We start from the raw sequence: 17,086 nt of genomic DNA, 5'->3' as shown, positions 1-17,086 counted from the left end.
GTATCCTTTAAAATAGAAACGAAAGGCAAAACATTTGTGTATTGATATTAAAACAAATTATAAATACCCCCTCCCCTTTTTTCTTATAAGTGATCACATACCCTGTAAGCTCCCAGGATCAGGGCCCTCCTATCCCTCTTGTATTGAACTGTATTGTTGCTGTATTGTCTCCCGTTATATTGTAAAGCGCTGAGCAAACCGCTATATAAATCCTGTATAATAATAATAATAATAATACCCTCTGTTCTCAGCTGCATAAAGAGGTAAGAGAGGAGAAACAGCAGGACACTGGTCTCCCAGTGAATGGCTGTGTGTGTGTGGGAGGGGGGGGGCAGCACAAGTCTGATCATTGGAGGAGAACAGGCTGAGTCCCCCACACAGCTAGAGAACTGACCACGCTGTGCTCTCATGTCTAGTGTGGTCAGTTTTTAATAGGAAAGCAGAGGGTCTGGCGGGAACACCAGGGATTGCACACAAAGGAAGCAATATGAAGAGAATGGGAGACTTTTTCATACAAGTACTTGGTACAGCAGGCACATATCAGGAATATGAAATGTTGGATTTGCATATTCTCTAAATACTATATATATACACAGTATACGGGGCAGCACAGTGGCTAAATGGTTAGCACTTGCAGTACTAGGCTCATTGGTTCGAATCCCAGCCACGGCACCACCTACCTGGAGTTTGCATGTTCTCCCTGTGCCTGCGTGGGTTTCCTCCGGGTACTCCAGTTTCCTCCCACACTCCAAAGACATGCTGGTAGGTGAATTGGATCCTGTCTAAATTGTCCCTAGTATGTGTATGTATGAATGTGAGTTAGGGACCTTAGATTGTACACCCCTTGAGGGTTAGGGACTGATGTGAATGTACAATATATATGTAAAGCACTGTGTAAACTGACGGCGCTATATAAGTACCTGAAATAAATAAATAAATATACTATATAGAGAGAGAGAGAATATGTGTCAATAAACGTCTGCCCTCTATCAGTTGATCTAACACAGTTAATACATTAGTAATACCAATAACAAAAAACAAATAAAGAATATTAAATAAAATATAAAAATTATATAGGTAAAATATATAATACTATATTTTGGAGTATTTTTTTTTTTATTTACTTGCTATTCTATTTCACAAACCTGATCCCCATGAAACACAAGTTAGTGGCTATAAGTGATAATAATGATCACAGGGCAATGCGGTTATCCTCTGCAAGTGTACCTTTGATACACCTAGTGCTGATGACATACAGTACATTGCCATCTTGTGGGCACTTTGTGTGGTGCAATTTATCATCCAGTTCCAGCAACCCGCTAGGAAATATTTTTAATTTTAGGTCATTCACATGTAATCTGATGTTTTAGATGTATTGATTTGAGTGTTGTTGAGTGGTTCTGAGCTACCACTGGTTAGTAAAGACAACCCAGCCCACCGGTAAGCCATCTGAGCTGCGTCACACAGATGTCATCTGGTCTCAGTAAAAGCAATAAGTTTCCCAGGTCAGTTAAAACCATCTTGTTTGTCAGCACTGGTGGTCTTGGAGTTGTTCTGCTGAGCTGTAAATCTCATAATCAGCTGGGCGTCTTTGCAGAATAATCCTAAACATAGTTACATAGTTAGTCTGGCTGAAAAAAGACAAAAGTCCATCCAGTTCAACCATTAAAAAAAAAAAGTTAATCCTATAACCACAGTTGATCCAGAGGAATGCAAAAAAAAGAAAATAAAAACCCAGCAAATCACAATCCATGGTTTAAAGATCATCTTTGTAGGAAAATAATATAATTTTATAAACCCCAACTCAGTTTAAATCAAATAAATAACTTTCAGGTTCTTCCATAATAAAGGTGTTTAAAATCGTACCATTGGCTTTCTTTGGAAAGCAGCCACAGCCTGAGTAGAAAAGCCTGTCTCCTGTCCGTATGCTGCAGAGGATGCTTTCTCTCTGGGTGGAAGCAGTGGCCTCTCTGCACAGGTCTGACACTCCTCCTGCTAATTCAGAACTAGAACTCTCCAATCAGAAGGCTGTGGCTGTTTCAGTTACTGACTGTGTTGTGTTTCAGATTGATGATCATTAGCACCTGCTTGGTATAATTGGTTAATTATGCACCTGACTCTAATCCTACAAAATCCCTGACTTTGTGCAAGTGTAACCCTAGGTTCACACCTAAGCGGTTTCTGCAGCATTTTGCAGTCCATTTAACATGATTTCCTATGGGACAGGTTCACATCTCCGTGTTTTCACCCGGTGAGTTTTTTGGAAAGGGTCAGGGACTTTTTTCGAATGCAAAAAGGTGTGTTTTTGGTTCTATAGACTTCAATGGAAATATTTGCAGAAAAGCATGTATTGCGTTTTTGCTGCATTTTTGCTGCGTTTTTGGTGTGTTTTGTGTTTTAAATTTTCCTAGCAACAAGAAAAAAACAAACAGCAAAACGCTGCAAAAACACAATGCAAAACGCAATGCAGAAACAGCTCCAAATCAACCTGCATTGGTGTGAACCTAGACTAAGGCTGGCCATACATGATGCAATTTTCCTGTAGATTTACCTAAATCATAGCTTATGAGGTCAAGTCTAAATGCTTTGAATTCGTATGCAGTCAGGCAGGCCCTTGCACTACATAGTTGAAGGTAAATCTAAAGGAAATTGAATAAAAAAATTGTATAATGTATGACCAGCTTTAGAATTGATGCTGGTTTGAAGCCAAAGGCGTAGTTACACCAAATATTGGTTTGATTTAGTTTTTTCTTTTGTTCGCACACTTTGCATTTTGTAAATTGATAAAAATAAACAATTATAATATATATTTTTGAAATCACTCTTACTTCACAGTATTTATTGACACCTGCCTAAAACATTTGCACAGGGTTTTATATATATATATATATATATATATATATATATACACAGGTCCGGTGCTAGACTTTTGTGCCCTAGGCAAGGCCAGCTACTTGCACCTTCCCCCCCCAAGAAAATGTTTGCATTAAATTGAAAAAAACCTTTGCTAGCTGCTTATTAACCACCTCCCGTCCGGCCGTTGTTTATAAACGGCACGACGGTGGCACTGCAGGGTCGGGTGGCCGCTTATAAACGGCCTCCCCGCACCCTGCTTGTGCGCGCTCCCTGGGAGTGTGCAGCATCGCAATCCGGTGCCCGCTGTGTCCTCCGGACACAGTGGAACACCGATCGTCGGATGGGACCTCTGTGCGAGGTCCCGGCCATGTGATCACTGATTGGCCAATCGGTGATCACATGCAAAGTAGTAAGCAAGATGTCACTTGTGACATCATTGCTTACTACGTGTGAAATCTGTGAATGATCACAGAGTTCACATGGTACAAGGCTATTCACAACAGCCTTGTACCATGTGACAAGCTGTGACCAATCACAGCTAACTCAGTGGTTCTCAATGGCTGCAAGAATACAGACAGAGAGAAAGAGACGTGATTGCTTTTACATCCTATATGGGTGTAAAAGCAATCGGTGTTAAAAAAAAAAAAAAAAAAAAAAAAATCATCATCACCCCCCACAAGTAGTACAGTGTCACCCTGCTAGGGTGACAGTATGTAAAAAAACAAAAAAAACAAACAATAATATATAAAAAAAAAAAATAAAAATGTAAAAAAAAGTTTACAAATTATAATTTTTGGTTATAAACTAATTTGGCTTATTTTTTTTTTTAACTAAAAATATAACGGAATAAATTTTGATGATGATTTATGATGAATTTTTTTTTCAAAATTTTTAGACATTTTCATTTACATAGCAAAAAAAATAAAAATCCCAGTGGTGAATAAATACCACCAAAATAAAGCTTTATCTGTCTCAAAAAAATGTTAAAAAATTCATATGGGTACAGTGTTGCATGACCGCGCAATTGTCATTCAAAGTGTGACAGCGCTGAAAGCTGAAAATTGCTCTGTACTGGAAGGGGGTGAAAGTGTCCGGACTGGAAGTGGTTAAGTTTAGGTCAGTTTGTAACCAGCAGGGTTCCCTCTAATGGGTTTCCCAAAACATACATGCAGCTCTTGTACTTTTTAGTGTTCTGCCAGCGCTCAGCCTTTTCACCCAGCAGCAGGCTCCCCAAGAATGAAATAGAGCTCTGGACATAAGTAATCATGCATCTATATAAAATATATATGTACCAAATATATATCTTACCACCAGGCTTCATACAACCAATATGCCTTCCACACTATGGAGAAGATTTTCCAGAGGGTAAGATCTGCTGGATATCTGGATGGGGAGCCACAGAAGATGGAGGTAAACTAACTCTTCCTTATTTTTATTGTCTGAAATGTTTGCACAGAAAACAAAGAAGCATTCATACAGTATTAGCCACTGTAATGTCCCCGCCTCGGCCACACGCATGTAGCACTACCTCCTTAGGAGCTGCGGAAGACTTGGGTTCACCTATAGTTCTGGACAGCCAGGCAACACACATTTTTCAAAGACTTGCATTCTGGAGACAGTAAACAGTCCTTGAGCTTTGTTTTTAAGTTTTAGTAGGGGTATTGAACTTGGATGGGGTTGAGGGGTGTATGGGATGCCCAACTGTAACTGAGGACAATCTTTAGCAACTATTTACAAGTCTCTATACAGCATTAAAAAAAAGTTTCTTCCTGGAGAGTTCTCCAGCCTCTCCTGATGTATCACCTCAGATCCCAGATGAATCCTCTCCTCATCCATCTGTACTGGGTGAATCCCTGGGCAAGGGGACACAGAATCTGTCTCTTTAAGTCAAACAGTCCCAGATGGGGGCTACTTAGGTTTTCCACCCGAATGCCCTTTCCCCTTATCAGGTCCAGGGGGTGTAAGAGTACTAACTCTTCCTCTCCTGTGAGCTTGTTGGGTTAGTGGGTGCCTTCAGGCCTTTTGCTGGGCTTGCTCCTTCTCTGCTGCATATGTGCTCCTCTCTTAGGGGACTCCTGAAGTTGAGTGATTCTCCTTTCCAGCAACTCTGCCTGCAGGAAGACCTCTTCATACTGGGCCTCCTCCCAGGCTCCTGCATCTCAGCCTCTCACTTCATCTTCTACCCAAACTCTCCCGATGCATGCTAAGTAACACCTAAAGGCTGCCTTGGCCCCATGCCAAACCTCTGCTTGGGGATTGGCCAGAGTCCTCTAAGTGTGCAAGCTAGCCCCTCCTCACCCCCGCCCACTGCTTCTAGAATCTTCTTCTAGAAGTTTCTAGAGCAGGGGGAGGTATCAAGGAACTGACCTGCAGAGCTCTCAGCCCTGACCTAAATTAGATCCACTGTCTCATGCCCAGGCTGATACTCAGCCTTCCTACTTAACAAAAATGTAACTAGCTCCCCCTGACTATCTAGATGAGTGCTACACACACAAACACCCAGCAGGGCCAGTTAGGTTGGAAACCAGTCAACCTACCAATGCGTTTTAGAATTGTGGGTAGAAACTTGAGTTCTGGGAGCAAACTCACAAAAACATGGAGAATGATGTGAATGCACACACTCCATGTGGATAGTGCCCTTGGAGGGAGCTGAACAAACTACTAAAGGGTCAGTTTACACACATGGCAAAGACAGGATGTATTCTGTTACCATCTACCTTCCTCATCATCAGAAAAGGTTTGATAAAACCAATGGCAACTCCTTTCCTCACCTTCTCTACTCTAGAACACATGGAAAGTTTTCCTTCCAAGACTGGAGAATGTCTATGGCCCTGTGCAGGACTGCTGTTAGAAACCATGGGGCCCCATACAGCCAACCTGACAGGACCCCCTCAAATATCACTATACTTTAGTTATGAATGAACACAGTGAGTGATCAGTATCAATCACTCATTGTTTACATTCAGGAAAGGAAGAGGCTGGTAAATGTGACATATTTATGCATCCTTCCCCCGCTCTCCATTCTGAAGGATCCTATTGTGTGCTTGCAGCTGCCAGTGGGAAGGAGAGGAGGGAAGCCAGTAGCAGGTGCCCTGGGCAGTAGAGGGAAATGTATGCTGCACAGGGAGGGTTATCGGTGAGGCGGGGTGGTCAATTACCACCTGATCCCCTATGTGGCTCTCTGTGCACTCTTGTGGCCCTCTTGGCTCTCTGTGCACTCTTGCGGCTCCCTTGACTCTCAGTGCACTCCTGTGCCTCTTTTGGCTCTCGGTGCACTCTTGCAGCTCTCTTGGCTCTCGGTGCACTCCTGTGCCTCTCTTGGCTCTCGGTGCACTCTTGCAGCTCTCTTGGCTCTCTGTGCACTCTTGCAGCTCTCTGCTGCACTGGCCCTGACCTGGGCAGGAAACTCCTTTCTCCCGGGTGGAGCCCTGAACTATGGCCATGAAGGGTGTGCACACCTGCACACACACAGCCTGCTGGTCTCTGGTAACCTGGACAAAGGGTAGAGGCTTCTTTCCTCCCAAAACTCTTTGAAGCCTTTGGACACCAGGCCCCAAATTCGGGTGGTACAAAAACCAAAAAGGCAATCTCCTTTGCTCAAAACAGGCATTCTGGAGCCCCTCAGTTAACAACCATTAGAACCATTTCCTTTTTCTAACACACTGTCAGGGCCGAGCTCCGTCACCGTTGAATAAAGTGTATTTGTATTATTTAAAGTTAAAGTGGCTTTAAACTGTTAGAAATTCTGTATATAGCCCTACAGAACACACAGTGCACAGTCCACGTGTGCTTTTCTGCTTCACTGCAACAAGGGAACAGGAAACTTTATTCAGAGAAAAGACATAGAGTATACCATAGATACAGCTACATACTTACAAACACTGCCATCTACTGACCGAAGTATATATATCTCTAATGAGTACTGATGTAGTTGTCGCACAAAATACATGAAAACTGTATTCCAATATAAACCCTTACATATACCCAGTGAAGTAACTGACTGGCCTCGTGTGATACAAAGAGATGAAAAACATCCTTGTACATACATTGTACCTGTTTATCCGTAGCTTTCATCTCTAAGCCATTCAAAGTGCAGAATTTATACAGTTTGTCTGAGTTTTCAGAAAGCAGGGGCCGGGGAATTGAAGTTACAATCTGCAGAGCTCCGTGAGGAGAGCTCTGAGAGCTGATTGGAGGGAAGCTCTGTTCCAGAGCTGAGGCTGTCAATCACAAGCTGTGTGCTGGAGGTCCCTTCCCTGTCACCATTTTTTCTCTTGGTGTCACAAAAACGTGTTAGATTTTGTTGGTTTTGGATATGGTAATTCAGGGATGTGGTGGCTTGGTCACTTCTCACTATAAATTCTATGTTTTATTAGTAATAAAGCATTTTTCCTGATGAAGGGCAGTGGAAAAATATTTGGGATGAGTCCAGAGCTGCACACCCCATCATTCACTTTATACAATATGTGTAGTAGACTGGATTAGACGTGCAAAATGAAAAACTGTGTTTTGTTTCGATTCGTTATTTGACTAATTTTGTTTTGTTCGATTAGTTAAATTCGTTTTTTTGGAATTCATTTTGTTTATTCAAATTCTACCACATTCGAAATTTCAAACGGATTTGAAAATCATTTTTACAGCTTCAAAACTAATTCTAATGGATTCAAAACTATTTCTAATGGATTCGATAATAATTCTAATGTTACAATCCATAATCTACAATCCATTTGGGTTTTTGATGGTATATGGGCTATGAAGAGTTGCGTGACCATATTGAAAATTTCTATTTCAGCAAAATTTTCACAGTACCTTTGTTGATCACTACTCATGTCACTATAGCACAGCTCACAATTTTTTGTAAAGTTTTTTTAGTCTTTTCTAATCTATTCTATTCTTTTCTGTTATTTTATATTCTATTCTAATGTATTATGTTCGAATTCAAATTCATTCTATTAAAAATTTGAATTTCGGAAGGCAGTTATATTCTTTCTATTGTATTCTATTCTGTTGTTTTTCTATACTATTCTATTCTTTGATTCTCTATTCTAATGTTTTCTATTCTCTTCTATTCTAATTGATTCTATTCTGTTCCTTTATTTTCTGTTCTATTTTGCTGTGTTTTACTGTATTATTTTCTATTCTTTTCTTTGATTTTCTATTCTAATCTTTTCTAATATATTCTATTCTCATAGATTCTATTCTTTTCTATTCTATACTTTTATTTTCTATTCTAATCTTTTGCATTCTTTTCTATTCTATTCTTTGATTTTCTATTCTAATCTTTTCTATTCTAATGGATTTTATTCTTTTCTATTCCTGTATTTTCTATTCTGTTTTACTTTATTATTTTCTACTGTATTCTGTTCTAATCTTTTTTTTTTTTCTATTCTGTTATTTTTTTACTCTATTATTTTCTATTCTATTCTTTTATTTTCTATTTTATTCTTTTCTATTTCTGTATTTTATGTTCTATTTTATTCTACTCCTGTTTTCAAATTCAAATTGTTTTTCAAATTTGTTTTCAAATTCAAATTGTTTTTCAAATTTGTTTTCGAATTTGAATTTGTTTTCCAAATGTGTTTTCGCATTCGAATCTGTTCGAATTTCGGCCACATTTTGTTTTGTTACATCAGATTCGTTTAAATTCATTACTATTGTAATTCGGAATTCGGATACATCCTAATCTCCGAATAACGGAAAATGTGTCCAAATTTCAATTACGAACTGAACGAACTGCACATGTCTAGACTGGAAAGGGGGTCAGCAAGCCATTCCATGGGTGATGGAAGAGGGTGACATAACCTGCAAGAGGTCCCAAAATTATTTTGCAGTGGGGCCCCATGAGTTTAAAATATTTCTCTATTGCAAACCCTATGCCTTCAGGCCTCAGGTGAAGATGTGGAAAACTCTCATTCTTCTCTATAGAATGGTGGAATGATGTCCATAGAAGACGCACTGTTATAGCAGGAATCTACTAGCTGAGAACCCTGAGGGCCCATTTAATAGGAACAGCCCCGCATAGCTTGGATTGTATTGGTTGTATAAGGGCATTTGTTTCACAATGGATGGGATAATTGGGAAGGTTCAGGAGTTCACAAATAGGATACAAGAAAATGGTTGGATACGGTATAGGATATTGAGACATTTGTGCGTTTAGCTTTAACAAAACAAGCTGTTGAAGTATATTTTTGGAGGAAGGAATACAGATTATTCCTCCATTACCCCCTTTCCGCCCAGCTCCAGCATCCCTTTAACTGAGTCTTTACCCCCTGGGGGCTGGAAGGACTGCTCGATCACATGACATGTGCTTAGCTGTCCCTCTGGCTCCCAATCATTACTAGAGACCAGCAGCCATCTATGGCAGCTCGGTCACTGTATTGGGAATGCCCAGTGGGGCCTGACTGATCTCTGTAGTTGTGGGGGCTCTGAAAGATGTTATCCTCAAGTTTTGCAGCAGCAGCTCTTCAGTTTTGTTTTTACTTTCTCTCCATACCTCAACCCCCCCCCCCTTCCCAGCAATGATTTAGCAAGCTTTCAGACATCTAAGGGGGGAGGGGTCAGGGACTTCATTATTTTGTGAATTTTGAGAATTAATTGCTTCACAGTGCCCGCAGCTACAGAGGTCACTGGGAGCTAATTTTAAAGCAGACTGCACCAACCAATCACTTCTGATATAATTTGGGGATTCCAGTGCAATCTTCTTGCCATAGACTCAGTTCCATTCCACCTGTGAGTTTTGGCCATTCTTGCCCAGGGTCAGATCTTGGGGTTACTGGGGTGGACTGTGCCCCCCTAAATTTTAGTTGTGCCCCTCCAGGTCTCTGAGAGTGCATCCATGAGCCAGTCTGATGCAGATAGTTGGTGTGAGGAGACGTCCTGATAGGGACAATCCATATAAGGGAGCATTCTGATGGGGACATCTGATTTAAGGGGGCACTCTGATGGGGACACCTGATGTAAGGGGCACTCTGATGGGGATGCCTGATTTAAGGGGGCACTCTGATGGGGACACCTGAGGTAAGGGGCACTCTGATGGGGACACCTGATTTAAGGGACACTCTGATGGGGACACCTGATTTAAGGGACACTCTGATGGGGACACCTGATTTAAGGGACACTCTGATGGGGACACCTGATGTAAAGGGGCACTCTGATGGGGACACCTGATTTAAGGGGGCACTCTGATGGAGACACCTGTTGTAAGGGGGACTCTGATGTAGACACCTGATGTAAGTGAGAACTCTGATGGGGATAACTGATTATATGTAAGGGGGTGCTTTGATGGGGACACCTGATGCAAGGGGGCACTGTGATGGTCAAATGTGATGTAAGGGGGCATTCTGATAGAGACCCTGATGTAAGGGGGCACTCTGGTGGGGACTCTGATGTAAGGGAGGAACTCTGATAGGGACTTTGATGTAATGGGGCACTCTAATGGGAACCCGATGTAAAGGGGGACTCTGATGAGTACTTATGATGTAAAGAAGGACTCTGATGAGGATTCCTGATGATAAAGGTGAACTCTGATAGGGACATCTTATATAAGGGGGCACAGGTTCTGTTTAATTACCCCAATCTAATGACAGCCTAGTGTTTCCCAGGTTGTGACCCTGTGCGACAGACTGTCAGTGACTCACACACAGTGTTGACATTATGCCTTCTGAATTTTTTAACTGCACCCTCAGATCAGATAGGCTGCATCTGGCCCTTTTCCTGCCATCCATTGGGTATTTTTACACTTCTTTTTGCATTCTCCATTATACAAAATAAATCAGACACACAATAGTTAGGGGTGGGGTAGGTTGAGACATCTTGTTCTGCAGCCTAATGCATGGAAGCCAATACCCCAGGGGTGATCGCCGGCCAATGGGGAAGAGGCGGAGTGGTGAGTGAGTGCGCTTGGTGCACTGTGTGGGAGGATAGGACCGGCTGCTGACTGCTGTGTTTTGCAAAGGTAGCTAACCATATGAGGGCAGTGGAGGGGGAGGGGGGATGCGCAAAGGTGAGCTGCAGTCAGGTGTTGCAGAGGTAAATTGACAGGTAAGTTGCAGACAGGGTGCATAGGTGAGCTGTGTCGGGGGGGGAGTGCAGAGGTGAGCTGAGTTGCAACCCACCTCTGCACCCCCTGGCCACAGCTCAGCTCTGCACCCCCTGGCCACAGCTCAGCTCTGCACCCCCTGGCCACAGCTCAGCTCTGCACCCCCTGGCCACAGCTCAGCTCTGCACCCCCTGGCCACAGCTCAGCTCTGCACCCCCTGGCCACAGCTCAGCTCTGCACCCCCTGGCCAAAGCCCTGCTCTGCACCCCCTGGCCACAGCTCACCTCTGCACCCCCTTGGCCACAGCTCAGTTCTGCACCCCCCCCCCCAGCCACAGCTCAGCTTGGCATCCCCCCCCCCCCCCCCGGCCACAGCTCAGCTTGGCATCCCCCCCCCCGGCCACAGCTCAGCTTGGCATTTCCCCCCCGGCCACAGCTCAGCTCTGCACCCCCTGGCCACAGCTCAGCTCTGCACCCCCTGGCCACAGCTCAGCTCTGCACCCCCTGGCCACAGCTCAGCTCTGCACCCCCCTTGGCCACAGCTCAGCTCTGCACCCCCTGGCCACAGCTCACCTCTGCTTCCCCCTGGCCACTACTCAGCTCTTCACCCCCTGGTCACAGCTCAGCTCTGCTTCCCCTGTCCACAGCTCACCTCTGCACCAACTGTCCACAGCTCACCTCTGCATCCCCCCAGCCACAGATTGTCTCTGCACCGCCCCAGCCACAGCTCACCTCTGCACCCCCTGGCCACAGCTCACCTCTGCACCCCCTGGCCACAGCTCACCTCTGCACCCCCTGGCCACAGCTCACCTCTGCACCCCCTGGCCACAGCTCACCTCTGCACCCCCTGGCCACAGCTCACCTCTGCACCCCCTGGCCACAGCTCACCTCTGCACCCCCTGGCCACAGCTCACCTCTGCACCCCCTGGCCACAGCTCACCTCTGCATCCCCCCAGCCACAGATTGTCTCTGCACCGCCCCAGCCACAGCTCACCTCTGCACCCCCTGGCCACAGCTCACCTCTGCACCCCCTGGCCACAGCTCACCTCTGCACCCCCTGGCCACAGCTCACCTCTGCACCCCCTGGCCACAGCTCACCTCTGCACCCCCTGGCCACAGCTCACCTCTGCACCCCCTGGCCACAGCTCACCTCTGCTCCCCCCTGGCCACAGCTCACCTCTGCTCCCCCCTGGCCACAGCTCACCTCTGCTCCCCCCTGGCCACAGCTCACCTCTGCTCCCCCCTGGCCACAGCTCACCTCTGCTCCCCCCTGGCCACAGCTCACCTCTGCTCCCCCCGGCCACAGCTCACCTCTGCTCCCCCCTGGCCACAGCTCACCTCTGCTCCCCCCTGGCCACAGCTCACCTCTGCTCCCCCCTGGCCACAGCTCACCTCTGCTCCCCCCTGGCCACAGCTCACCTCTGCTCCCCCCTGGCCACAGCTCACCTCTGCTCCCCCCTGGCCACAGCTCACCTCTGCTCCCCCCTGGCCACAGCTCACCTCTGCTCCCCCCTGGCCACAGCTCACCTCTGCTCCCCCCTGGCCACAGCTCACCTCTGCTCCCCCCTGGCCACAGCTCACCTCTGCTCCCCCCTGGCCACAGCTCACCTCTGCTCCCCCCTGGCCACAGCTCACCTCTGCTCCCCCCTGGCCACAGCTCACCTCTGCTCCCCCCTGGCCACAGCTCACCTCTGCTCCCCCCTGGCCACAGCTCACCTCTGCTCCCCCCTGGCCACAGCTCACCTCTGCTCCCCCCGGCCACTGCTCAGCTCTTCACCCCCTGCTCACAGCTCATCTTTTCTTCCCCTGTCCACAGCTTGTACATTGAAAAATAAGGCCTACTCCAAAAATAAGACCTAGATTTGAGCCAAAAAAACCATAAGATATAGTCTTAATTTTGGGGAAACTTATTAATGGTCAGCTCCGTCTAGTGGTCATAAAGTGGTATTTTTTTGATTGAGGTATTTCAGGAAAATACTGCATTATGGCCAATAGATGGAGCTGATGATCATTGCAAATTAACATATTAGACAAACTACAGGAATCATTTGTGATGGCTATTGCACATCAATTTTTTGTTATAAATAGACCCATCAGTAACTAGAACAATGGTATACCTGCCAAAATGCAAGTGAACCCTTCCAGGAATGTCAATCTTCTGGGTCCCCCCAGCTCTTGCTGGTTCCTTCTGCTGACCTGTTACTACAGTGCCATGTAATGAGTGGAGGTCAGTTAGAAGAACCAGTGAGAGATATGGGGCACCCAGGGGATCAACACTCTTAAAAAAGTGGGTTTTGGATGAAACTTGTCAGTGGATTTCACATTATTGGAGTGGTGCATGATGGCTTAGATCAGCGGTCTCCAAACCTTCGAAACAAAGTGCCAGTTTAATGGCCTTCAAACTTTAGTTGGGCCATTGGGAGTAGGAAACGTGCTGGCATCATTAAGAGTAAACAATGCCATAGGATTGGTGGTTAGTTGGAGGAATAGAGTAAAACATTACATCATTGGTGTCAGTGGGAGGAATAGTACCCTACTGTTGTCAGTGGGTTGAATAGTACCCCATCATTGGTGCCAATAGGAGGAGTAGTGCCCCATCATTAGTGTCAATGGGAGGAATAGTACCCCATTGTTGGTGTCAGTGGGAGGAATAGTGCCCCATCATTGGTGTCAATGGGAGGAACAGTACCCCATTGTTGGTGTCAGTGGGAGGAAACGTGTCCCATTATTGGTGCCAGTGGAAGGAATAGTGCACCATCATTGCTGTCAGTGGGAGAAATGGTGCCCCATTGTTGGTGTCTTTGGTGACAATGGGAGGAATAGTGCCAGATCAATGGCATCAGTGGGAAGAATAGTACTCGGTGTCAGTGGAAGAAATAGCGCCCCATCATTGGTGTCAGTGGAAGGAATAGTGCCCCATTATTTTTGTCAGTGGGAGGAATAGTACTCCGTCTTTGGTGTCAGTGGGAGGAATAGTGCCCCATCATTGGTGTCAGTGGGAGGAATAGTGCCCCATCATTGGTGTCAGTGGGAGGAATAGTGCCCCATCATTGGTGTCTGTGGGAGAAATACTGCCCCATTGTTGGTGTTAGTGGGAGGAATAGTACGCCATCATTGGTGTCAGTGGAAGGAATAGTGCCCCATCATTGGTGTCAGTGGGAGGAATAGTGCCCCATTATTTTTGTCAGTGGGATGAATAGTACTCCATCTTTGGTGTCATTGGGAGGAATAGTGCCCCATCATTGGTGTCAGTGGGAGGAATAGTGCCCCATCATTGGTGTCAGTGGGAGGAATAGTGCCCCATCATTGGTGTCAGTGGAAGGAATAGTGCCCCATCATTGGTGTTAGTGGGAGGAATAGTGCCCCATCATTGGTGTCTGTGGGAGAAATACTGTCCCATTGTTGGTGTCAGTGGGAGGAATAGTGCCTCATCATTGGTGTCAGTGGGAGGAATAATGCCCCATCATTGGTGTCAGTAGAAGGAATAGTATTCCATCTCTGGTGTCAATGGAGGGAATATCACCTTGTATCAGTGGAAGAATAGTAACCCAAGGGCTGGATAAAGGCAAGCATAGGGCCACATCCAGACTGCAGGCCGGAGCTTGGAGACATTGAGGGAGTAGACAACAGAGTTGCTTTAATAATTTGTTGCAACTACATTATCACTAACTCCAGCCAGTTTTGTTTTCAGGTTCTAGACAGAGTGGTGAGGAGTTTCAAATTCTATCAGGTTTTTATGTTTGTCTGAAAACCCAACAAGAAGATTTTCAGTCACTTCCGGTCCCTGTGACACCAGGGCAAGAAAAGGGTTGTGTAGTTGTCACTGGTACAGGAAGACAAATATCAAAATTTTGGAGAAGACCCTTTTCTAGTGACCCCCCAATGTATAAAGTCCGTAAGTTCCAGGGCTTGATGGGGCTGGTGTAGAGGAACCTGAGTGGCTTGCCTGACCTTCTTAAGGATAAAAGTGGGGTTTTGGTGAAAAAATAATGTTTCTGTTTATTGCAATATGTCAGGAATTTATTCATGCAGACTTGTAGAAATACTAAAAGGCCAACTTTAAAGCGGAGTTCCGCTCACCCTGTCAAAAAATAAAAGACAGCAGCTACAAAAACTGTAGCTGCTGACTTTTAAAAAACAGCCACTTATCTGTCCCTCGGTCCCGTGGTGTGTCCACCGCAGCTCGTTTCACTGACCGTCCTGTATTCCAGGAGGCCGGCATCTTCAGTGTGGGCACCCGGCTGTGATAGCTTGCGGCTTCACAGCCGGGTACCCACTGCGCATGTGTGAGTAGCGCTGCGCTTCATGAATGGTCCTGTAGTCTTCTGGGACCTGTCACATGTCCCAAAAGACTACAGGGAGGGAGGACACCTTCCATTTCCGATTGCTTAGGCGATCGGACCAGAAGTGGGCAGCACAGTGGCTAAATGGTTAGCACTTCTGCCTGGCAGTAGTAGGGTCGTCGGTTCGAATCCCAGCCAGTGCACCACCTGCCTGGAGTTTGCATGTTCTCCCTGTGCCTGCGTGGGTTTCCTCTGGGTACTCCGGTTTCCTCCCAAACTCCAAAGACATGCTGATAGGTGAATTGGCTCCTGTCTATATTGGCCCTAGTATGTGTATTGATATGAATGTGAGTTAGGGACCTTAGATTGTACACCCCTTGAGGGTCAGGGACTGATGTGAATGTACAATATATATGTAAAGCGCTGCGTAAATTGACGGCGCTATATAAGTACCTGAAATAACAAAAAATAAATAAAAATAAAAAAGTGGGAGTGGGTACCTGTCAAATTCGGGTACCCCCCCCCCCAAAGGTGCCAATCCTTAATGGGGAGCGGGGGAGCAGTCCTTAAAGCGGAAATTCCCCTTTTGGGTGGAGCTCCGCTTTAAGGTAGACACGGCTATTATTTAAAATACAAGCCCTGGATACAGAATAATTAATTTTTTGGTGGAATCGCTCATTGAAATGGCCATGAACCCTTGCATCACACCCAAGCATTTTCTGCAGCATTTTGCATTTTGCAGAAACTCAGTACAGTCCATTTAACCCCCCTGGCGGTATTCCCGAGTGTAGCTCGGGGTAAAGTTTCAGTACCAAAAGCGGTAACCCCGAGCTACACTCGGGCTTACCATGCGGCGTTGCTCCGGGATCCCTCGATCCCGCCGCCCTGCCTGCATTTTTACTGTTCTTTCTGCCTGGAAACTGAGAAACGTCCATGGTGTCCAAAAAGCATCCCTTTAGGTCAAAAGCGGTTTTAGACCGGCTAGAGAACAGCGATAGTAAATCAGAACCACTTGCAGAATTGAGTGATGATTCGTGGGGGAAATTCATCATCAGACACTGAAAACGATTCTGCGACTTTGCTCAGTGATGTGCGAACTTGGCGCTCTATTTCACATTTCAGGGTTTTTGGTTTGATTATATTATTGAATTAAATGTATTATTATTATATTATTATTTTTTATGATTATTTATTAAATTATAATTTATGATTTCGTGTTTCAAGTTTTATCCTACCCGGGATGTTTACTAGACTCTTGTTTGGACATATTTCAGTGAGTTATTCTTAAGAATTACAGCCTACAATATAAAACGCCAAATTTCCATGCAAAAATGGTACCGCTTTCAGCACCAAAAATCTGAAATAATCATACTGCCAGGGAGGTTAACATGATTTCCTATGGGACACATTCACATCTCCATGTTTTCACCCGGTGTGTTTTTTGGAAAGGGTCAAGGACTTTTTTGAACGCAAAAAGTTACGTTTTTGTTTCTATAGACTTCAATAGAAACGCTGCAGAAAAGCATGTATTGCGTTTTTGCTGCGTTTCACATTTTAAATCTGCCTAACAACAAGAAAAAAAAAATGCAAAATGCGTCAAAAACGCAGTTGCAAAAATATAAAATGCAACACAAAACGCAATGCAGAAACGGCTCAAATGCAACCTGCATAGGTGTGAACCTAGACTAAAGCAGGAGGCAAAAAGTTACATGACCAGGGGCGGACTGACCATTTGGAAACTCGAGCACTGCCCGAGGGCCCGGGGTCAGTAGGGGGCCCCATGAGATGCCCCTGGTACCTTTTTCATAGGCTTTTTTGAGTTTGGGCAAGGACACAGGGGCCCCATGATCCCCTATTGCCCGGGGGCCCCATGAGTTGTCAGTCCGCCCCTGTACATGACATATGATTTT

General features: G+C 45.3%; 1 protein-coding gene across 1 annotated transcript in view; it reads left to right on the top strand.

Annotated features, from left to right (window-relative positions):
• The window catches only part of TMPRSS3 (transmembrane serine protease 3), a 128,371-nt gene that overhangs the window by 89,126 nt on the left and 22,159 nt on the right, over nucleotides 1-17,086 (top strand). The window contains exon 10 of the mRNA XM_089691901.1: nucleotides 4,171-4,266. Within this exon, the coding sequence (XP_089548027.1) occupies nucleotides 4,171-4,266 (96 nt within the window). The remainder of the gene's footprint in view (nucleotides 1-4,170; nucleotides 4,267-17,086) is intronic.

This window comes from Staurois parvus, unplaced genomic scaffold (genome assembly GCF_062004578.1).
Source record: "Staurois parvus isolate SC_StPar_1 unplaced genomic scaffold, SC_StPar_1.0 ptg000574l, whole genome shotgun sequence".
In the NCBI taxonomy this organism is placed as follows: domain Eukaryota; kingdom Metazoa; phylum Chordata; class Amphibia; order Anura; family Ranidae; genus Staurois; species Staurois parvus.
The sequence above is the reverse complement of the archived record's forward strand: the minus strand, read 5'-3'. Positions and strand labels throughout refer to the sequence as shown.